Raw genomic sequence first — 23,147 nt, 5'->3', positions numbered from 1 at the left:
CTTGTATCCCTTAGCGCCCACACAATCACCCCCCATCCAGGATCCCACAGCTTATCCCTTGTTGTTCTCCCCTGACTTCCAATCACACCCCGTGCCCCTGATTACCTGCATATTGTCCCTGGATGTTTTATAACCTTGCCCCTTTAACTTTATGGGTTACCTGTTTGTTATTTTTTGAAACATTCACTCAATAAAAAACTTTATTTCTGTTTCCACAGGTTGGGAACTATTCAAGGCTAAGACGGGACAAGATTTTCAAGAAAGAAGCCAGTACTCCTGAATTGTCACTTTGTTCCCAGAGCTTAAACAACAGCACTGCTACAAAATACTTGTGAACTGGAAGGGCAATCAAGGTCTGCCAGGCAAAAATAATTGGCATTTAAATTAATTCCAACATATACTTTGTTCTGAGGAAAAGAACATAATAAAATTCTATACATAGCAAAGACATATTTCTTCACATGGATCTCACTTTGCTTCTTTGTCTTCATCCTGATGACAAACATCTATTAAGTTACTTATGACTAAAAAGACACTATACCTTAAGATCTTGCCTTGTTGCCAACAGCTCAGATTCTTTACCATAAAGGTCCAGCTGAAGTTCTTTCATATTCTCCTGATCTTTTTCATGGATCTTCTGGAGCTCTGCTAGTTTTCCTTTCTCTGCGTTAAGCTCCTGTGCTGATAATGTCACTTGCTGTTGCAGTTTATTCTCTAGATCTGCCTAAAACACACATATGAGTCCTGGATTTATACTTTACAGTACAAAGTAAATAAACCATATTTTACATTTTATCTTGCATGCTTGCTATCTCAATTTTATGAAACTAATTTTAAAGAAATGATAATTAAACAAACAATTATTTCAATAAATCTTTTCTCTTGATTCACTCTGCAGTTCTTAGAGCTATTACGTATCTCGGTTACCAAATTTGAGCAAGGTCATAATATTAAATCATATTATTTCTTACATTAATACACTGTGATTTGCTTGCCGTATAATAAAGAAAATAAATGATTAACACCAAGAAAATAATTAAAACACGGGGAGCCCAGTTTTCAAACATCTAAACAGTATTTCTAACCCCTTGCAGTTTCCCTGGACAGAACAATAGAAAATGACTGCAATACTTCAGATGATAAATGAGAGACTTAGTTCGGACATCATTTAATTGTACAGTACATGACACCAACATTCCTAAAGCTATATGGAGCTTGAACTTTTTCATCATAGTTCACAAGTTTCATATCACCTTTAAGACTCTCTATTCTCTTCTTACAATACAAAATGAGTTTGTTTCAAGCCACTACTGATGCTCTCAAATGCTGAGGATTCTTGTCTAAATAACTCTCATGAAACTGCATACTGCTATGCGACAAGATGGCAGCGCTTGCCATATTGCATACAGATACAGTAGAATGAACACAGCAGGTCTAGCTATTTTTATCAATCTGATGACAGGTGTACTACTTGCATAATCCATAATTCACTATTTGGGCCTTACATTGAACATTTTTATAGCTTCGACCTTGAGCAATATCTGATGGGCTCAATTCTGCATCCTGACCTTACGATTCCCAGCAGTGCATTTCAGCTACAGTAAATAGCTATTTTATCACCCAAGTAATGACATAAAACAGGAGCATGCATCAGAGGAGTTAATACTAATTTCCTCTGTAAGTAAGAGGAATGAAGAGAAGCCAGCACTACCTTTTCTAAAAGGGCACCTTTTAATTCAGCTTGCTGTGTTTCAGTTTGCCTTTTCTTCTGATCCAAAGATTCCTTCAGTTCTTTCAGCTTTCCCTGGAGTTGCTGCTCATTCTTTTCCTTATCTTTTATGACACCTTGAATCTCCAGTATTTGGCCGCGTGCTGAATCAAGCTCTATTGTCAGTTGCTTAGAAATCTATATTTAACAATATAAAAAACTGCATATCTTTACCTTAATCATTATTAGTTTGTGTTGTCATGCATCAAATACATGGATTTACAGTTAAAATCTTCTAATAACACAGTATTTTTTTTCCATGCAGGGGCTAAACTGGGCCAATCCACAGCTACTTGGCAGCAGTTACTTTATCATTGACATGGCTACCCTGTGCTCTAGAATGTAAGTTTTCATTTTTTATAGACTAGTCCTTATAGTTACAAAGAACTTCCTATGGAGAGATTTTCAAAAACACCTAAATCTCTTAAGGGTTTCTGAAAACTTTCTCCCAAACTGCAAACAGCATATGTGTAAAATGATACGTACAATGATATAGAGATGTCTAACTAAGCTTGAAACAACAGATCTGAGAGGCCTGAACTGTCACAATTCATTTAAAATAGATGTTAACTGAATGCTGAAGACAAGTTACATGGTAACATAATTAACTATTTCATGGCTGATAAAAACATATAAAAAAGCAGAGGGATGATGAGCATCTGTTGTCACTGTATGTATTGTGCAAAGAGCACAGCAAAAAGAGGGATGATTCTATTAGAATATTCACAATCTTCCGTGACTGTCAGCTTGTTTGGGCTTGGGAGAATATCACTACTTTTTTTCTTTCTTCCAATCTAATCTCTGCATATGTGATTGAAAAAGCTGTCATTCACATATTTTCATTTTTTGTAACTGAGAATTAGTAATCTTACCCCTTCCTGTTTTTCCAGCGAGTTTTTCAACTCATTCCGTTCCTTAGCTACAGACTCTGTCTGTACTTGAAGCTGATGTTTAGTTTCTTGGCAAGATTTTTCCTAAAAACAGATTACCTAGTGAACATTTTTTGTGAACTTTATAGAATGCATTTCAGCTATTATTACAAAAACTACAAAGTACTAAGAAATAACACTTCCATTCTCTTAAATCAGAATCTGTTTCCAGCACAGAAGTATTCTTGTAATGTACTATAAAGGATAACTGTTAAAAACCCTCAGTCCTAGTCATCCTTCCCAGGTCACCAAGGCCCAGATTCAGGAAAGCACTTCAGCATGTTCTTAAGACCCAGGGACTTAAATGCTATTTAAGTACATGCTTAACATGAACCATGTGTTGAAGTGTTTTCCTGAATACGGATGCTTTTCTGAATTGAGGCCTAGGTGGTAGTTCAGAAGTGGAGCCACAAGGATGGTAGTTTTAAGGCAGGGAAAGGTGACTCCCCTTAGGGTACCAATAATTACTGGGGCTCTTCCCCTTGTCAGGAAACAGTATAGGCTCAAAACACCATCTTTATTAATTGTGGAGCAAGATATTACTCAAAGTAAGTAAGGATGGCAGAATCGGAACCGTTGCTAGTAATGTGATCTAAAAATCTGTAACTTAGAGACACTCTCTCTCTTGCGCGCGCGCACACACACACTCACTGAAATCAATGGCAAAACTCCCATCGACTTCACTTTAAGTAGGATATGGACCCTTATTTTTAATAATCCGAATCGAAGACTAAAGCCTTCCAGTTATTAGAATAAATGTATACAGTTAAGCAGAAATAGCTAAGGCCTGGTCTACACTATAAACTTACATCAGTATAACTATGTCACTCAGAAATGTGAAAAATCCAGAGCCCTGAGCAATGCAGTTATACCACTCTAACCCCCAGTGTAGACAGCACTATGTTGACAGGAGGACTTCACCCCTCAAACCTACCTGCTGCCTCTCACAAAGGTGGATTAGCTACTCTGACTGAAGAAGCTCTCCTGTCAGCATAGTAACATCTTCACTGAAGCATGGCAGTGGCACTGCTGCAACGTTTTAAGTGTAAACCTGCCCCAAGTAAAACATTGCAATCATAGACATTTGTTAAAGAAGAAACAAAAGGGCTTTTTGTAAAAGGGATAGAAGGTGGGGAGAAATGTTATTTTTAACTGTAAATACAGATTACTTTTGAGTGGCAATAAAAATAACAATCACACATGGGGACTAAGAGATGGTCTGATGCAAAATAGGAAACGAAATTGGGAAAAATACCCCTATAATAAATGTTAAACATAGAAAATCCACAAGATACATATTGTCACTGTACTGGGTGATGATGTTATAGGCAGCCAAAGTTTAAAAAAAAGAAAAACAGGAATTATCATTTTAAACACAGTAACAGTAAGGATCACTTTTATTACAATAACGGACTCCTGGCCAAGCATTTTGCTGCCGTACTGCCACTTCTTAGGTCACTGGAATCACTTGACTTTCAGACCGGTCTTGCAATATGTTCAGGTGTGATTAATTCCCAAAATGACAGTCACTATTATTGTAGGCAGTGTTGTTGGAACCGTGTCAGTCCCAGAATATTAAAAGACACAAGGTGGGTGAGGTAATATCTTTTATTGGACCAACTTTTGTTGGTGAGAGACACAAGTTTTTGAGCTTACAGAGCTCTTCTTCAGGTCTGCAGACCTATGTAAGCTCAAAAGCGTGCATCTCTCACCAACAGAAGTTGGTCCAATAAAAGATATTACCTCATCCACCTTGTCTCTCCAGACATCATTATGCTTATTAGAGACAGCAATCTTCCATCACGCCCATAAGTGCACCAACCTGTTCTGCATAAAACAGATTACAAAACCAAAACTGTAATAGGTTAAGAAAAACTGTGACTTCATTCTTCTCAAATGTGGGTTGCTTTTTGGCAAAGTTTCACAACCTTGTTTTTTTATAGGGCTATCCAGTGTTCTTTCCACATTTTACATGTAATTGTTTCAATGCTCATCCCTGTCTGTGGTTTTCCTTGCCATATTAAAAAGCAACTAAAGGGGTCTGGTTTGAACCAATGTTTACCAGTAAAAATGTCCAGCCACAATTTAATTCTGGACTTACAATTGTATATTAGGAACAAATAAAAGCTCAGTTTTGTTTTTCTTAAGGCAATCATAATTTCCACAGCTGGTGCCATCATCTTTGCAATAATATGAGTAGTTTTCATACTAAAGCAAAGCAAGTTGACAATCATGAATGAGCAAATTGAAAAATACCCAATATTGGATGCCTGATTAAATCCACAACTAACCATTTCTGCCACAGCTGCTTTTCCTTTCTGTTTCTCCTTTTCCAATTCATCCTTTGTATCCTTCAAGAATTCAGCGGTTTTTGATAGTTTGTCTTTGGTAACTGTAAGGTCTTTCAATAAAGTATCTTTCTCCAACTTTATTTTCTGCAGTTCTGATGTTGCTGCTTTAATCTTGCCATCTAGTTCCTTATGTTGCTTATTTGCCTCTTGATTTAATTTCTCCAGCTCCTGCTTAAGGCTTGTTTTTTCTTCCCCTTGCTTTGATATTTGCTGTTTTGCTTGTTCAAGGGCATCAGATTTCTTTTGCAAATCCAATTTAGTACTAGACATACTGTGCAAATACAAAAGAAAACAGTGAAATACAAAACTTTAAGAAATTATCCATACGTTGTTTTGTGTAATTAAATCTACTCTCTATAATTAAAATACATTAATTGTTCTATTAATTTAAAACGTGTTTTTTCAGATGATGTATGGATGTTTCATTTCTACATTTAAATGAATGACACACTCAGAAGTTCCATATTCAGGCTGGTTCTTACTCCTTGAACATTACACCTATAAACTACCCCTGGCGACCTAACATGCAAATTGTAAATCAAGAAGTAAAACATCCAGAATTAAGGTTTTTTACTCAGCAGATTTCTGAATAGATTAATCTATTCAGATCCATCAACAGAACCCTTTGGTTCTATGAAAGGCAGTCTCACACATACCATTCCCATTTAGAGTTAAAAGTTGAAAGACTGACCTGCAACACAACAACATTACCAGAGACGTTGTGTGGTACTTTTTGCTCGTGTTGACTGCTGCAGAAATTGCATTTGCAGTTAAGACTCGCACACCAGCTTTAATACTATCTTGTATCCCCAGCAACTTCCCACCTGTTGGTTGGAACTCTCTTATCCATTTCACACACAAAATTTAAGTATGCTTAGTCAAGCGAATGAATTCCAATATGCTCATTAGTTCTATGATAATATAACCTGCTATTACTAACCAATATTAGATATAAGTGGTGGTGATGAATGTCTCATTTATATACATATTAGAGATCTGAGTCTCATGCTGGGAAGGACCCCCTAATTTTTCAGAGGGTGATATAACAACACAGTGCTGTTTGCTGATGACCAGCTTTCTGCTGCTGGTACAACAAGCAGGACCTAGACAGAGCGTACAAAAGAGATGGAGGAAGTACATTGAGTGCATCTCAATCCATTCAGGGTAAGTTACGGTACTTGGTGACTCATCTGAATGGTGAAGACTGGTGCTGAAGAACAAGTCATACAAGGCAACGCTTCTCTCCCCTGTGGGGGAAAAGATGCAGAAGCTCCCATTGAGGCGTAGGATTTTAGGTGTTAAGTGTTTTAGGTGAGTTCTGGGGATCATGAAGATGAATGACTGTGAATTTCAATTCCAGTCTAAGAGTGTAAACATGCATTTTGTCTGTCCTTATAGTACAATTCAAATTTGAAACTAAGTCTCCAGATCTGAAAAGTAGTGCGTTAAACAGGGTTAGCGTACACTTCTCTTTCTGCTTCAAGCTGTTTAGTCAGTTCTGTTGTTCTGAGGTCTAGCTCTGTACACTGCTGACGTTGTTGTTGTAGCTCCTGAAGAGCTTGTTCTTTGCTCGCTTTTACCTCAAGATTGTCAGATTCAAGTTTCTGGAAAAGAAAAAGCTACAGTTACCATAACACAACCATCAGAGTAAAAAAATCACTCAGTTTTTCATAAGCGTCCCAACATCCACAAAATATACCAAACTGCCTATACAGCCTCCACCAATTATTCTTCAGTGTTGAGATTTTGCTTTCAGTTACAGATTTAAGCATAATTTCAAAACCTTTTCCCAAAAGATTTCACTTGTGGGGGAGGAAGGGTATTGAAGGACTTAAATACTTAAGAGCCATTTATTGTAGGTAACAGCTGAAATTCTGAATATATGGCACTTCAAATAAATTAAGCAGAATATCTATACAAAAGAAATACATAGTGCTTACACTTTGAGCCAGAGCCTCAGTTGGTATAAAATATGGAGTCAAAAAAAGGAGTTTTGCCTATTTACACCAGATGAGGATCTGGCCATTATATTTTATGTAATAGTGAGATGAACTACAGTGCAAGTAGCTCTGAGTCACGTGTACATCTACCTCAGGTACTTACAAAATTCACTGGATATAAAGAATGTTAAAGGTTTCAGAAATCTTCACTTCCCAGAACATTTGATACGTTGGCAGATAGTAGTAGGCACTTTTGCTTTAACACACAGAGGCCTCAAGTGGACACGGGACTGTAGTAATCTCATGGTTTTATGATTTTTTCCCCCCCCAAAATACCATGCACCCAAGTGGAAGAAGCTCATAAAATTATTACTAGACAGTGTGATGGTATCAATATTTCTATATGGTACTGCATTCCTGGTGACTTGTGCAAAAGCTGCATGCAACTGAAGAGAAGTTAACAAACCTACTTTGTTCCAAACTGCTTCTGCTGCCAGTGCTATCAGGAAAGCAATATCATGCAGGCAAACAGTACGCAGCCACAGACTGGTCATTTTCTTCTGTTATATGGGACACTCCAGCAGGACAGGAGGGAAAGTTACAGAAACAAAAAAAATAGTGGGCAGGAAAAAGAAACATGCAGAAAAGGTGGAAGGGGAAAAATAATGAAAAGGAAAAGAGGGTGACAAAAAGCAACAACTATGGTATTTCAAATGTTTTGGCTTTTTATAGACAACTTTGTTTGGATGAATACTGGGGGAAAAGAGGTTACTTATCTCTTACTTACTTGCTAACCCTAATTAATGTGTTGGAGAATTTTCTAGTCACCTGTATCTATTTGGGCAGTGCATGCGCCCTTCTTCTCCTCAGGCGATCACAAAGGTATACAGGATAAAGCCATCTACACTCATTTCCTTCGCTGCTGCAAGAGCCCATGACATCCAGACTCCAAAGTAGTGAGGATAGTAGGTGTAATGTGGACTATGTATATGTATACATATGTACACATCTCAAAGAACATCCGTTACTGTACAGGTAAGTAACCTTTCCTTCTTCAAGTTCTAGTGCATATCATATTCCACAGCTCCCAAGCAAGGACCCTTACTCAGGGCAGGTGTGTGGAGTTTCTCTGTATATGGATTGTAGCACTGATCTCCCAAACCTTGCATCATCCAAGGCTGCTTGCACCACCGCGTAGTGCTTATTAAATGCATGTACTGACCACCAGGTTGCTGTCTTGCAAATGTCTGAAATAGGCAGGCTTGCTAGGGAGGCCACAAAGAGAGATCCTCTGTGCAGACACCACCTGACCCTTGGTTCTCTCTGTAGAAACAATCTGGGACATTGCTTGAAAGGTCTTGTCCTGTCCAGGTAAAACAATATCCAACATATGTAGTCTTTGCTCAGCCCTACCACCATGGGGTTTAGGGAAGAACTCCAACAGGTGGACGACCTTGCTGATGTGGAATTCAGACACCACCTTAGGGAGAAATCTGGGGTGTAGTCTCATGGGCACCTTGTCCTTGGGAAAGGTTGTTTACAGTGGGTCCACCATCACAGTCTGCAACCTCCTAACCTTTTGAATAATGTGCTTGCAAGGAGGAAGGCTGCCTTCAAGATGAGGAAGGGCAAGAAGCATGTAGACATAAGCTCAAAAGTGGCATCCATCAATTTCAAAAGCACCAATTTAATATCCCACATAGGGGCAGGGTCCCTGGCTGGTTGGTAAAACCTAGTCATGCTCTTCAGGAATCTCTTAGTCATGGGGTGAGAAGACCGAGGACTGGCCAACCAATGGGTACATCACGGAGCTGGGTTTGCCCCAGTGGGCTGCCAAATGGCTCTGTAGTGAACATTCTAGATGCAACAACTATTCCAGAATTTCCTGTATTCCGCCTGCATGGGGGGTATCTTGTTTTGCTGCACCCAAATCTGGAACCTCATCCACTTCAAGAGGTAAGTGGTTGTAGTGGAGTCCCTTCTGCTATTGACAAGGACCCACCAGAAGTCCTGAAAGTAGGCTGTCTCTGCTGGTGTCAACCAGCAAATACCCATGCCATCAAGTGGAAGGAAGCTCAGTCCTGGGTGCTGAGCTGAGCCACTATCCCGCAACAGGTGGTCAGGAATCAAATGTAGTGTGTTTGGTGGTACTATGGACAGGTCACAGAGATCCATGAATCATGTTTACCTTGGAGCTATTAGGATTACCCTGGTGGTGTCCCTTCTGACATTCCAGAGCACCTTAGGGATCAGGGGAACCAGAGACAAAGTACAGAAAAGACCATCCATCTATGGCAGGAGAAGAGAATCTCCCCATCCCCAAGATCGGAAATAGTGACACTTGTTCTCCACTGTCACAAGGGGTCCACATGTGGTACCCTCCATAGTCAGAAGATGGCTTGGAATACCTGCTGGAGTAATGAGCACTTGTGGTTGTCACAGAAGTGCCTGTTCATGCGTTCACCTCAACATTGTGCACCCCAAGGAGTTGGATCACTAACAGGGGGATGTGCTGGATGGTGAAGTCCTATATCTGGATGACATCTCTTGCTCCTCCCTGCCTGTTTAGATAGAGGACTGCCACTGTATTGTTGGACATCATCATGACTGCCTGGCTGCGTATGGTGGACAGGAAGGACACACGCTCCTCACAGACTTGAAGGTGAGAAGGAACCATAATGATCATCTAGTTTCACCTCCTGCACGTTGTTGGCCACAAAACCTCACCCATCCCCTGTTATAATAGACCCCTAACCTCTGGTTGAGTTACTGAAGTTCTCAAATCAAGATTTAAAGATTTCAACTTAGAGAGAATCCATCATTTACTCTAGTTTAAGCTTGCAAGTGACCCATGGCCCTGCTGCAGAGAAAGGCTTCCACCTCGAATTAGGGATGTAAAAATTAGTTTAATTTAAAATCCATTTAAACGTGCTAAAAATAGAATGTTTAAATGGTTAAATGCTGGGGGGGAGCATGCTGGGCAGTTCTCACTCTCGGGGATCTCACTCAAGCCAAGCCCAGCTGCAGTTCACCCCGCCGCTCGCAGGGAGCCGAGCCCAGGTGCGGCTCGCCCTCCCCCCAGCGCAGCACTCCAGGCCTCCCCCCTGCGCTTGCTGGGAGCCGAGCCCAGCTGTGGCTACCCCCCACGCTGGCTGGCCTCCATGTTTCCCCACCCGCGAGAGCTGCCCAGCTGCTCTTGCTGGTGAGGAGCCAGTCCAGCTGCCGCTCCCCCACTCCCTCCCAAGTTTAAACAGTAATCAGCTGTTTAAAACATTTAAACAGCTAATTACTATTTAAATGCTTAACTTTTTAAATCCCTACCTCGGATGTGGCAATTTTTACTTCCATATCCTCATTTTCATTAGCCACTCTTCTATTATCCTTAAACTCCTCATTACCCTTATTAAAAACTGAGACAAAGTATTGGTCTAGATGTTGAGCCATGCCTAGATTATCTTTAATCTCCATCTCATCATCAGTGCTCACTTCTTTCCTTGTTTTCTTTTTATTTATATGGCTACAGAACCTTTTATTATTGGTTTTAATTTCCTTTGCAAGATCCAACTCTGCCTGGCTTTTGGCAGTTCTCACCCTGGCAGACCTACTACCCTGTCTAAATGATGCTTCGTTGGGTGGTAGACCAAGGCTAGCCATGCCTGGAGCTGACAAAAGTAGAATCTTGCATGTGGTTATGAGACATGAATCTTGTAGACAGGATCAGAGGTCTCGCCGTTTTTGAAACCTGTCAAGTGGCAAATAAGCTGTTGCTGCCGCTACACTGAGGATGGCCCCTATTAACTCTATCCACTGTGTAGGTATTAATGTGAATTTTCTTTTGTTCACTAGCAGACAGAGTCATGAAAAGAGCTGGAGGAAGGACATGATGTTTGTTCGGATCTGAGATTCTGAATGGCTCCTGCCCAGCCCAGTCATCCAAGTATGGGAACACCTAGATGCCCATCCTTCTCAGATAGGCACCCACAGCCATGGGACATTTTGTGAATACATGAGGTGTTGAAGAGAGCCCAAAGGGCAGAACCTAGTATTGCTAGTTGTTCTCGTCCAACATAAACCTCAGGAAGCACCTATGTGCTGCGTGAATTGAAATGTGGAAGTATGCATCCTTGAGTCAAGGGTAGCATACCACTGAGAAATCATCTTGAACCTGAGCTTCCTGACACAAATGTTCAGTCCTCTGAGGTCCAGTACTGGTCGAAGCCCTTTTGTTTTACTGATAAGGAAGTAACATTATTAGAAACTTCTTCCCCTTGGGAGGTCAATTTCTGGTGGCCCTGGCAGGTTCTCTCCATTGCCACCATCGCCACCAGGGACCCTGGTGCCAGGACCTGGTATCACCTATCTGCTTGTTTTGACTTGGTGCCACAGCTGCCAGTCTGCCTAAGGACACCTGAATGTTCCAAAAGGCTCTCACCGATTGGGATTGCAATGCACCCCAAAACCAAGTGTAAAATGTTCAGAAGTTTGTGTGGCATGTCCCACCTTTCCTTCATAGGTATCTCCAAGGCTGCTGCCACTAGCCTCAGGTCCTGGATAATCTTATAGTCCCCAAAGGTGATGGTTAACTGGTCCAGAGACAGGGTATCACCTGGGGATGATGAAGTCATTGCCAGAAGGTTGCTCTCTACCGGCCGTGTGCACAAGTGTGCAGTAGGAACAGGTTTGGTGCCTGGCACAGGGGTGACATTCTGTGCCTTGAGAGCATGGAGAGATTGGGCCAGGATAAAACTGCGGTCCCCATAGGGCCCACATGCTCCAAATGCCGTAATCACATGGTGCCGGGGTCTATTGCTATGGGAACCACTGGTCTTAGTACCAGGATGAACTGGTGCTGTGCTCCATCCTTGGTCATGGGTAGATGCTCTTAGAGTCCTTCAGAGACCCCAAGGATGCCGAGCCCCGGGACCTGACCAGGAATGGCTGACCTCTCTCCCAGAAATCTGATGATCGGAGGACATGATCCTCTGGAAGGGGTGGTGCTCGCACTGTAGGTATATGGGGACTTGACCAAATGGTGGTAAGAAGGAAGCCTCTGGTCCAGCCATCTGGATGGCACTGGGGGTGACTAAAGAGCTAATGGCCTACAGGGCACTGGTTATGGTGATATAACTCAGTGGTGGGGTCCATGCCAGCTGATGTTGCAGAGACTCTACAGGGTCTGAGAGATGAACACCAACATTTTTTTTAAAATTAATAAAAGTTCCAGATCCTAAAACAAAAGCAAATATATATAGACAGACTCGAAGCATCAGGTTTGAGCAGGCAAAACACCCAAAACCTCTGCAATCACAGGTTCAAATCCCAGCAAGGCAGATTCAGACCTCATTCTTCCAAGGTAAATTTAATCCTTTCTAATTCACTGTCTTGTCAAATTTTGGCCAATGTTTTAAAAACAAGATCCTGTCTGCTTTTAAAGGTTAAGTGTTATGTTGATGATTCTAGTTATATTCCCATTATAAACATAAGTATACATCTCTCAAATTAGTAATAGCTTACTTAACAGCTTTTAAGAGTGCCCATTGTACATACATGCATACACTTGCACGGTTTGTCAAGTGTTTTGGGATAATTCAGTCTAAAAGATGCTGTGTAAACGTAAGATGCTACATATGTGTAGAACTGAAAATTACAAAATTATTTGCAATCTTAAATAAAATATTTGAAACAGCCTTAACTCATGTGTTTGCAAGTTAAAAGTTTTGCAGTTCATTAGTATATTTATTCTATTACTGACTTGGGATGTACAGCTGAATTTTATTTACTTTACAGAAAAGTTCTGCATTTCCCTTTTAGGCTCTAGAGTCAGTTTCTGCGCAGTGCCTCTAAGACATAGTTTCTCAACCTGTGGTACAGATATCCCTGGGGGTATGCGAGACACAGGCAGGGGGTAACCAGGGAAAAACAGAGTGAAGGGGAGGGCAGGCAGCAGCTACCAACTTCTGGGGAAGCCAGGCGGCAGCAGCACACTTCCCACCCAGTCCCAGTTCCCAGATGGGAGGTGTGTGGCAGCCCGCAGCTTCTGGGGAGGGCGGACGGCAGCCCCCTGCTTCCCGCCCAGTCACAGCTCCCAGTTGGGAGGCATACGGTAGCCGCCACAGTCCCAGGAAGCCGGGCTGCAGCCGCCTGCTTTCCGCCCTGTCCCAGTTCCCTGCTGGGAGGCGGGAGGCAGCTGCTAGCTTCTGGGGGGAGGCAGGCAGCAGCCCCCGCTTCCCAGCTCCGAGGTGGGAGACCAGTGGCAACCTCCTGCCTCTCGTAAGCTGGCCTCGCAGCTGGGTGGCAGCCACCTGTGCCCTGGCTCCCAGCTGAGGGACAGCCTCCAGCACCCCGGCTTGAAGACAGGCAGCAGCCGCCTGCCCACATCCCTGGGTCCCAGCCAGCGCAGAAGCCTCTTCTGCCCCAGTTCGGATTGGGTGGCAGTCTCCCACTTCCCGGGCTGGCAGCCAGGTGACAGCCGCCTGCAACTTGCCCAGGTGGCAGCCCCCATCCCTGGCTCTCAGCCCAGTGCCCAGAAAACTTGTCAATCTCACTGCTCTAGCTGAGCAGTGAAATTGACAACTACGACAGCCCCAGATTTCACCAGTTACCCTCTTTTCCTGTCTGTCTCTCACCCCTTCCTCCTCTCAAATCTATGGCATAAAATTTGGCATGGCACTTTATATTCCCCAGCATTGGCATACCGCTAAAAGCCTCCTAGCTTTGGCCAACATCACCTCTAGCCCAGGTACATACTTGAGTTGCGCACCCCTGCTGTAAAGGTGGTAAACCTACCCGCACTAGATCTGACATCTGTCATATCACAGCCTTGTATACTCAGCCCTTCTTCCAACGTATGGCTCACATTAGTCTGTAAATATGAAATCCCATGGAAAATTGAGTGTTGGGGTACTTATTAAAATTTTCAGAATTTAGGGGGTAGTTGCTACTTAAAAGGTTGAGAAACACTGCTCTAAGAGACAGAACTTGCAACCCAGGGGCAGAAAAGACAAGGTGGATTTATCTTTCCAAAACCAGACTGTTCCACAGGCTGGAGAGATCCCTAATGTAACTTCGATAGCTATCCTGGCAAAAGGCCTACCCCACAGTCATGACACCAAAAATCACTTTTGCCAGTACAGCTTAAACCAGTTTACTGAGTGAAATAAACTATAGTAGAAAAAGCACTGTTATCTTGCAGGGTCCCAGAGCCCAGGCTCCAGCCTGAACCAGAATAGCTACCCTGCAATTAAACAGCCCCTTAGCCCAAACCCCGTAAGACTGAGTCAACAGAAAAGGGCCATCTGCGGGTTTTTAATTGCAGTGTAGACATACCGTCAGGGTTTTTAGGGTCCCTTTATGCTATTCCAGCCCTTTTTACCAAGCATAAAAGGGCTAAAGCAGGGGTGAGGATCTCACCCTTAGTTTCTTACATACATTTAAAATTAAACATACATATATATTTGAATGGACTCAAATATCCATACGATACTTAAAATACTGTAATCTAAAAATAACCCAGTAATTTATAAATGGAACATATCCACCTCTGCGCAATTATATACACTTCTCATGTTACTGTAATCTGTCTTTTGCTTCCTGCTTCAAATGCAATACATTGAAGATATGTGTAGGGCCTGATCCTGCAAACACTTATGCACTTGAGTAAAGTTACTTGAGGTACATATAACCAAAAATATGAGAGCTCTGAATTTAGGAAGTGGTCTATGTCTCATCTCTAAATATTCTCCATTAATTATATTCAGGGTTGGAATTAGCGGGGGTGGAGGCTGGCAGCGTGGAGGCGGCAGCATGAAGGCAGTTATGGTATAACCCCATTTTCTCACTCATCAGCTGAAAAAGGAAACACTGGGAAAAAAGAATACTGTCAACACCACTTATTAAGTGGCTTACCATCCTGCCCCTGCAATTTCAGCACTGTTGTTACCATGCATCATCAGACAATTTTGTTGCTATACATGGTGAAAGCTAGTTTTATAAACTCAAGTTCTTCATTTCTGAATACAAACCTTAAGATGTCCCTCTAGTTCCTCCGTTTTCTGTTCTAAATAAAGATGTTTCTCTTTATACTCTTTAAGACTGGCTTCCAGCTGAGTACAATATTCTTGCTTGTCATGCAGCTTAGCCATAACCTGATCCAACTGAGTATTGACCTTATTTAACTCCTATGAAGTAAAATATAATTGAAAATGGTTACTTTTATTAAGGGATGAACATTTTTAAAATTAGTACAGAGTTCTCTAAACACATGACTAAATATTTACTAAAATGTTCAGATTAAATGAAAAAAGTATATATTTCATACATATTCAATTGCTTATTCTTTGCAAATTGCTTTTAAGGCAGAACTTTTTCATGCTGTGAATCACATCTTAATAGAGAGATTGTCTTAAAGGACAAGTTCTTTCCCATTCATAATCACATAATATTCTTGTGACAACTACAGCAATTGCATGCATGGGAAGTAATATTAATGTATTTGTAGCAGTCAATTAAATTCAGCAGGCACAAGGAAAGACAATACCATGTGACCAGTCAACTCTCCACCGACACCAATGGTTTACGGATCACAGCTTGAAAACTGCTGGTTCAGTGCAGAACAATATAACAATGGAACACAAAATGCTGGCAGTCATTAGGGGCAACTGTGATAGTCAAAGACCCATGCATTTTTATGGAGAGCTGGACCTAACTTCTGCAACACTCTGATGCAAGAGACTGAAAAATTGTCAGCAGTTTCATTTAAAATAAAATATGGTGCATTTTTAATTAATTAAATATGAAAATGAAAAATGCAATCACTGCTGAAGGCAGTGCAATTTATATTGATATTCAGTTCCCCACCAGAGAGGGCATAGGAGGTGAGGTTAGTTGTGGAAATGGTTTGGAACTGTGGATGTTTCTGCTGAAATAATCAGCAACAAAACAATTAAACATATTGACATTTAATTTGTTACCCTTCATTTTCAGTATTAACACCCAACGAGACATGCTGATTTAGGGATGGAGTACACACAGACTGGCACCAAAATAACTAAATTGGTTTTAATCCCTTTTTTATTTTGATGCAAGTGTGTGTGTGGACACTTATTTTGGAATAAAAGTATGTTTCTTGATTTAGCGGAAGTTTGTTTTTCTATCCTGAGTCTGCAGACTCCAGAAAAACAACAGTGCTTTATTTTACACTGAGTACATTTTGTAAAGTCTCTCTTCGTAACCATACAGGTTAGAAACAATTCTATTAAATATTAAAGCTTAAATTCTAGAGTACATTTCTGCAGTAAGGGTGGATTCCACAGTAAACTCCACAGATTACACTACACAGGGCCCTTCTTATAGCAAACAGGACAAAATATGTCACCTATTCAAATACTCTGAGTATTGTCTCCAACACAAATGTGAATCCACAAGGATTCTGATTTTTTTCCCCAAACCACATTGTCTTTTTGGTTTTGTAAGGAGGTTATCTTAGATCAGCTAATAGCATTAATTTCTCCTACCTGTTGTTTATCTTGCAATGCATTCTGGGCTGTGTCTAAATGATTCTGAAGATCTGCTCTTTGAGCAGCTTTTGATGCTTCTGCTGAAAGCAGTAATTCAGTCTTCGCTTTTATCTGAAAAGAAGAGTGTTACAATGCTTGTAATGTAACTAGCACTTTAATACTATAGATATTTATTGCTTATTATTAGTAATTCTGACATGACAAAATGTGGGACACAGAAATCAAATAAAACACAATTTATCAACAAAGTTTAGACAGTAGAAGACAGAATGGAACAGAATAAAATAAAGTTACAAGTAATTGTTCTTCTCTGAGTTATGGGGTCCAATCCAGCTCTCCTTTTAGTCAAGGGAAATCTCTTCAATGACTACAAGTTGGATTGGACCCAAGTTACTTCCACACATCCATACTCTATTTGTTGTGTGCTTTGAGGACCCAGAAAGTATTATATGCAGCTATCTTAGAAAACAACCACATGCTCTGTGACTGAGACTTCACAGATAGGTAAAATGAAAGCTCTCTTTCTCAATTCTTACTTGCTTGCCTGAAAAAACAGACTCCAAAGGGCAGACATGAAGAGCGTGTCAATGTGGATCTGTATGGGCAATATTCAGAGACCTCCAGCTACTAGTAAGTTAGCTATATTTTCTCCCTGATTATGGGTCCCATCCTGCTCCTACGGAAAGCAATGGCAAAACTCCCATTTGATTAAATGGGAGCAACATCAAGGCCTAATTGTTTCCACAGATTCTCGCTCTTATGGAGATCACTAACCCACATACATCTGGAACTAACAGAAGCACTGAAGAGTAATCAGCTGAAAAGTGACTAAAACATCTTACATAAAGAAGTTATCAGACTAAGCAGTAACAATGAGTGAAACCCAAATACCATTAGTAGCTGCTCCCCAGATTTCAGAAATGGACAAATCAAGGCAAGTCTTAGAGTAGCTGCCAAACCTCTGGTCAAATGTACCTTATTCCTTCTGGTACCTGAATATGAGCCTCCTTGTAGTAGGCTTCAATGCACTCAGGCCTGGTACATGCTAGGAAATGAGGTGGGTATTACTATGTCACTCAAGGGTGTGAGCACACCCTGGAGCAATGCAGTTAAACCAATCAAACCTCCAGTGTGGACAGGAAAATATCGCCTCTAAGGGAGGTGCAGTACCTATGCTGATGAGAGAAGCCTTCCCATCGGCATAGATGGCATCTTCACCGATGTGCTACAGTGGCACCGCTGTAGCATTTTAGTGTAGACAAGCCCTTAGTCTCTTTCTTAATTGTGATTAAGTCCCTGTTGGAACTTTTACTTGTTTGGCTTGACTGCTTTGGACAAAAATCTCAAAAGCAGTAAAATATAAAACCACTTCAAAAATCAGTACTTTACTAAAATTCTGGGTAGCGTCAGGTTCTTCATGACCCTGCTTTGACAGATTCTCATGATGGCATGTGGATTGTAGAATCATTAAAACAGTTTTCAGGTAGGCTTCTTAACCTTGATGCACACAGCAAGCCTTAGTCTTTCAAGGAGACACAACTTCTCCTTCCTCAATTCCTTGGTGGCGGTTGTGGTTTTTTTGGTGTATTGTTTTTTGGCTGCAATCCTTGAACCACTGATGTCTTGCTGGATTGTATCTTGCTTATTGCACTTTGAACATTTATTGCTCACAGAACAAATAATTTTTAGTAGAAACTTAGCCTACTAGCTATATATATATATATATATAGAGAGAGAGAGAGAGAGAGAGAGAGCGTGCGTGCGTGCACACACGCACCTTTTTCAATGATGAAATGCAAGTGGATTTTTTTCATTAGCATATAGTACAAAGGCAAATTACCTGTAAATCAAGCTGGGATACTTTCTCTTTGCTTTCATTTAGCTGACTATTTAGTTCATCGATGCTTGTTTCTAGGGAGAGCACACGGTCTTCAGCAGCTCTTAGATGGGCCTTCTGCTCCTGCACCTGCTCATGCAAATTTTCTTGGGCTTGTTTATGGCTTTCCGACTGATTCTTCAGTTTTTCTGTTAGCTGAGTTACCTACAATATAAATAAGATGCCAATTAAAAGTCCAAAGGCAACATTAAAAAACCCTAAAACTCAAAAGATGTTGTCTTGGTTACAAGGCCTCAATACTAACAACTTTAACACTTATTGATTCTACAAAGTTTCTCTTTCTGGATTATAACAATGCATTTATTTTTTATGTGCAATACATACCTCACCCTAACTTTTAAAAGCTTAACTATTCTGACAAGAAATTCATAGCCGGCAAGCATGATCACTCTCATATAATACTGTGTGTATGCATCCTGCCAATCAGTGATGGCTAGGTTGAAAGGCAGATGAGGATGGTTGACTCTTGCTTTATTTAGAAGAAAATAATATAAACACATCATGGAGGCACAATTGTGGCTCAAAAGTTAAGCTGAGTTGAAGTTTGCATTGAAGGCAGGGATATAACCCTTTGGTTATGTATTATTGACCCTTTTCCTCCAGAGCGGACACTTAGTTTGGGGCCCTGCAAATGCTCCAGCTGGAAGGAGAATTTGATGGTATTTTCTTTGATGCAGTCTTGTTTATTTAGAAGGAATGTACAAGTGATGTGCCTCTGAATACAAAGGGAACCAAGAACAAAAGGAGCTGTTTCTTAGCTTACAGCCCCCAAGCCACTTTAGCCAACACCAACATCCACGTCCCCTCTCTCCCCCCCAACCCTAGATTCTGGGCAGACACTACTAGGCTTTATTTTGAGCTTGGACCGTTAACTGTCTCTTACAACTATCTTAAATGAAGGACTTAACCCATCAGTCTGAATAAGGTTTTAACTCAACTCAACAATTTTCACCCAGCTCATAACAGTATAAAAATACATCATACAGCACTTGCTCCTTGAATATAGAATGTATTCGCCAAGAATTTACAAGTAAATCTGTTAACAGAAAATTATATACATTTGATTGTATCTCTCCCCCTCCACCTTTCACATTTCACCTGTCTTCTTAAGGCCTGACCCTGCAAACACTTATGCCCATGCTTAACTTTACACAACATGAGTAGTCCCACTGCCATGTGTATAAGAGTTCATTTGATCAGCACCTTGGATTATAAAACTCTTCAGGATAAGAGTATAAGCTCATTACCATTAACACTAATGTAAGTTACATGTGGCCATCCAGAAAATAACATATGCCTATAAATTTAATCTTTGTTACTTTCAAAACTCTATTTGTCTGCAACAAACATGAACTGAACTTCATTTAATCCATATCAGTAGTTTATATATTGTGTATATTTTATTATAACTTTACAGCAAGTATGACAAAAAATCCATTAATTACTCTAAAAAAATTGGCATGTGTTTGCTACCAAAATATTTTTCAAGTAGCTCATAAAAAACATAGATGTTCCTTCCATTACAAACAGGTAACAGGTGGTATTGGAAGCTGGTACATTACTATAATATTTGTACCAGCAGCATACACTAAGGACTATATGCCAAAGAACTTACATTAAGCTCTAACAACTAGTAATAGGTTGCACATGTGCTAGGAAAGGAGAACACAGTGTTCTAATAACCTTTGTTAGTAAGCATGCACAATATTACCATACGGGTCTTTTACACAATATACTAAAAAAATTCCTCTAAGTACAAAAATAGTCATTAACATATCATCAAATTACCTTTTGCAAAAATATGAAGTAAAAACTGTACGCACAAGAAGTACTGACTCCTGCATACTTTTTAAAATAAATAAAAAATACATACATAAATATACACACACACAGCTAAAATTACTTTAAAAATATCTTAAAATATCTAATAATGTACCTTTCATATGCTATATTGGAATTTCCAAAGAAATTTTCATTGTATACACACACACACACACACATATCTATATACACACAAAAATATTTAATGTACACTATGATTGTTCAAATATTTTATCCATTAGATTTCCATAGAGGTAAGAAACAATAATAAATCATTTTGATTCTATGTATACACGCCATCCTTCATATCCAAGTGCACAACTTGTGCACTTGGATGTGAAGCACCAAAACGTATTGCTATCAGAACGGAGGGGGATGAGGGGGAGAAGGAAGGAAGGAATCACAGCAATCTTTTTAATTTTATAAACAGATGCTAAAGCAATACAGTATCCAAGAAAGAGCAAAATACAGAGTAGGCTGAAGCTGCAGACTGGGAGATAGAAAAAAAGGAGATTCATCTTACACAAAATCTAATAATCAGCAAAGAATACTTTTTAAAGAGAACTGGAAGTTTTTGAATGTCTTACCTGTTCTTGCAAAGTATGATTTTTCTCTTGCAGCTGGTTAAGAACTGCAGTTTCACCTTCACCTGCTTGAATTTTCGCATACAAGTCCTCTCTTTCCTTTTCTAACAGGGAGATGTTCTCTTTACTCTTTTGTAGCAAGGCCTCAAGATTTTGAATTTTTTGGTCCTTATCTCCAATCTGACGTAGTACTTGTTCCAAATCATTCTAAAAATACATAAAATAGCTTATTTAAGTATAGGGACCTTAAAAGTTATTCCTGATGCATAAAAATGTTAGATATCAAATTTCACAAATTCTTACTGCATATTCTATTTTGAAATTATAAATTTCTTCAATGTTATTTAATTAAAAAAAGAAAATTTTTTACATTAGGAAATCATGCAACTTGTTTCCATGTTGCAATGCACCAGCAATATTAACTGCTGCAGTACACTAGTTTGAAAAGAAAGTAGGGTTTTTTTTTACCTGGGCTTCTCGCAGTTTTGCTGTAGTGCTTTGCTGAAGAGTCTGTTGCTCCTGATGCTGCTGTTTTGCTTTATCTAACTGATGCTGCAATTCAGTGCAATTTGCTGCTTTTTCCTTTAGCTTAAAAAAATAGTCACGGACTGTTGACTGAAAACTGACAAGCACAATTCAGTAGTTCAATAACATTTATCATTTACTCTGATACTGTAAGACTGTACATTAAAGAGTTGAACATTTTAAACAGATTTAAAAGTACTGTAGTAATTTGTCATATCAATTCTATAGCAAAGAACCAACACAGCACTGAAGTATTTCTCAATATTGACAATAGGCAAATTCTAAATAACAAAAATTATCTCAAGTGTCAGACATGCATTATTTTACATCTGTTAAAGGAAATTTAGGGGGTTTTTTTACTTATGGATAAGGTAGATTTTAAGTCATTAATATTTATTAAGTGCTAAGTATCATTAGTCGTTTTAGTACCAACTTAGGTCTGGGTCTACACTACAGACATACATCAGTATAACTACATCACTCAGGGGTGTGAAAAATCCACACCCGAGTGATGTAGTTATACAGACCTAACCCCCATGGTAGACAGTGCTATGTTGGCGAGAGATGTTCTCCCGTCAATAGAGCTACTACTTCTTGGGGAGGTGGATTAACAGCGCTGACTGGGCAGCTCTCTCCCATCGGCGTAGAGCATCTTCATTAAAGCACTGCAGCTGTGCCAATGTAGCGTTTTAAGCGTAGACCTGCCCTTATGCTTTACTTACCTTAACAGGCTTTCTGGAGTCAACGCACTGCATCATGTTGGCTGTATGACTCTCATTAAAGTCTAAGAGTGGTAAATTTTCAAAGTTTTACACTGCAGTTTAGAGGTGTCTGCTAAATTGCAGTGTAAAACTTGGAAAATTTACCACTATTAGATGTTTGGCAAATCTACCTATTGTTAATATAAACAGCTCAACAACAAATATTTGTTACTAAGGTAGTACTCCTATTGCAAAGAACTTGTCTATTAATATCATAGTAAAATCACTGTTTTCTGACACTAATTCCCTCCACCCACAATTTATTCACTATAATCACGTGTTATGTCTGTTATTTCAATTGGAGCCTGATCCCATAAAAATATATGCACATACACAAACTCTGCTATGTGTGGCATCAGGTTCTGTGCATGTGGATCTCTTTACATGCTCAGACCCTGAGCCACGAAGTTCTCAAGTACAGGGGCCACATCCTTTATTTATCTGTAAAGCACCTTGCACCCTTAAGCACTAAGTAAAGAAATAATTCTTTAGCCTTCTAAAAACAAAAAAGCAACAGTCAGACTATTTTGCAAAAAGAAAAATAGCAGATTTTTTAATGAGGATTTTTAGAAAACGAAATTAAGTTTTAACAAACTTAATCAAAGCTCTCAGGTGAACACAAACTCTGTAAACACCAACAACATGAGAAGGATGTGGAAAGTAGAATATACAAAACACCACAGAACAAAGGTGAAATTTGATCATGTGTATCACTCCTACCTGCTCTTCAGCCCGAGAGAGTTTTAACTGCAGATCAGCCACCTGCTGTTCCTTGTCCATCAGTTTTTCACTAGAGAGTTGTCTCTGTTCTTTAAGTCGACCATGTGCTTCCCCTAGCAGGCGTTCCGTCTCCAAAAGCTTACTGTGCAACTGGAAAAAAAATACTGGTCTCAGTTTTCCAGCCACTACTCTCTATTTAAGATTCATTATCCACATAATATAGTAACTTTCATCATGCTTTTAATCATGCAAGATTGGTGCCACTAAAACATCTTGGGAATTATTCTCTTAAACCTGAGGAGCACAAGCTCAAAAGCGGTGGTACATTCAGAAGGT

The 23,147-nt window shown here is 40.0% G+C and overlaps 1 protein-coding gene across 4 annotated transcripts in view; it reads right to left on the bottom strand.

The window, feature by feature from the left end:
* EEA1 (early endosome antigen 1) overlaps positions 1 to 23,147 on the bottom strand; it is a 139,860-nt gene that overhangs the window by 32,380 nt on the left and 84,333 nt on the right. For all 4 annotated transcript variants that reach the window (XR_010921993.1, XM_067559831.1, XM_067559829.1 and 1 more), the window contains 11 exons: positions 22,812 to 22,961; positions 21,274 to 21,393; positions 20,809 to 21,012; positions 18,344 to 18,544; positions 16,501 to 16,614; positions 15,010 to 15,165; positions 6,513 to 6,652; positions 4,989 to 5,319; positions 2,641 to 2,742; positions 1,712 to 1,906; positions 542 to 724 (listed from right to left, as the gene is read on the bottom strand). Coding sequence is in view for 3 of the 4 variants with exons in the window: in XM_067559831.1 (XP_067415932.1) it covers positions 542 to 724; positions 1,712 to 1,906; positions 2,641 to 2,742; positions 4,989 to 5,319; positions 6,513 to 6,652; positions 15,010 to 15,165; positions 16,501 to 16,614; positions 18,344 to 18,544; positions 20,809 to 21,012; positions 21,274 to 21,393; positions 22,812 to 22,961 (1,896 nt within the window). In the remaining variant the exon portion in view is untranslated. The remainder of the gene's footprint in view (positions 1 to 541; positions 725 to 1,711; positions 1,907 to 2,640; positions 2,743 to 4,988; positions 5,320 to 6,512; positions 6,653 to 15,009; positions 15,166 to 16,500; positions 16,615 to 18,343; positions 18,545 to 20,808; positions 21,013 to 21,273; positions 21,394 to 22,811; positions 22,962 to 23,147) is intronic.

Source organism: Emydura macquarii, unplaced genomic scaffold, assembly GCF_026122565.2.
Source record: "Emydura macquarii macquarii isolate MOO-44397 ecotype Brisbane River unplaced genomic scaffold, CSIRO-AGI_Emac_v2 contig_2205, whole genome shotgun sequence".
Lineage (NCBI taxonomy): Eukaryota > Metazoa > Chordata > Testudines > Chelidae > Emydura > Emydura macquarii.
This window is presented reverse-complemented; position numbering and strand designations above follow the sequence as displayed.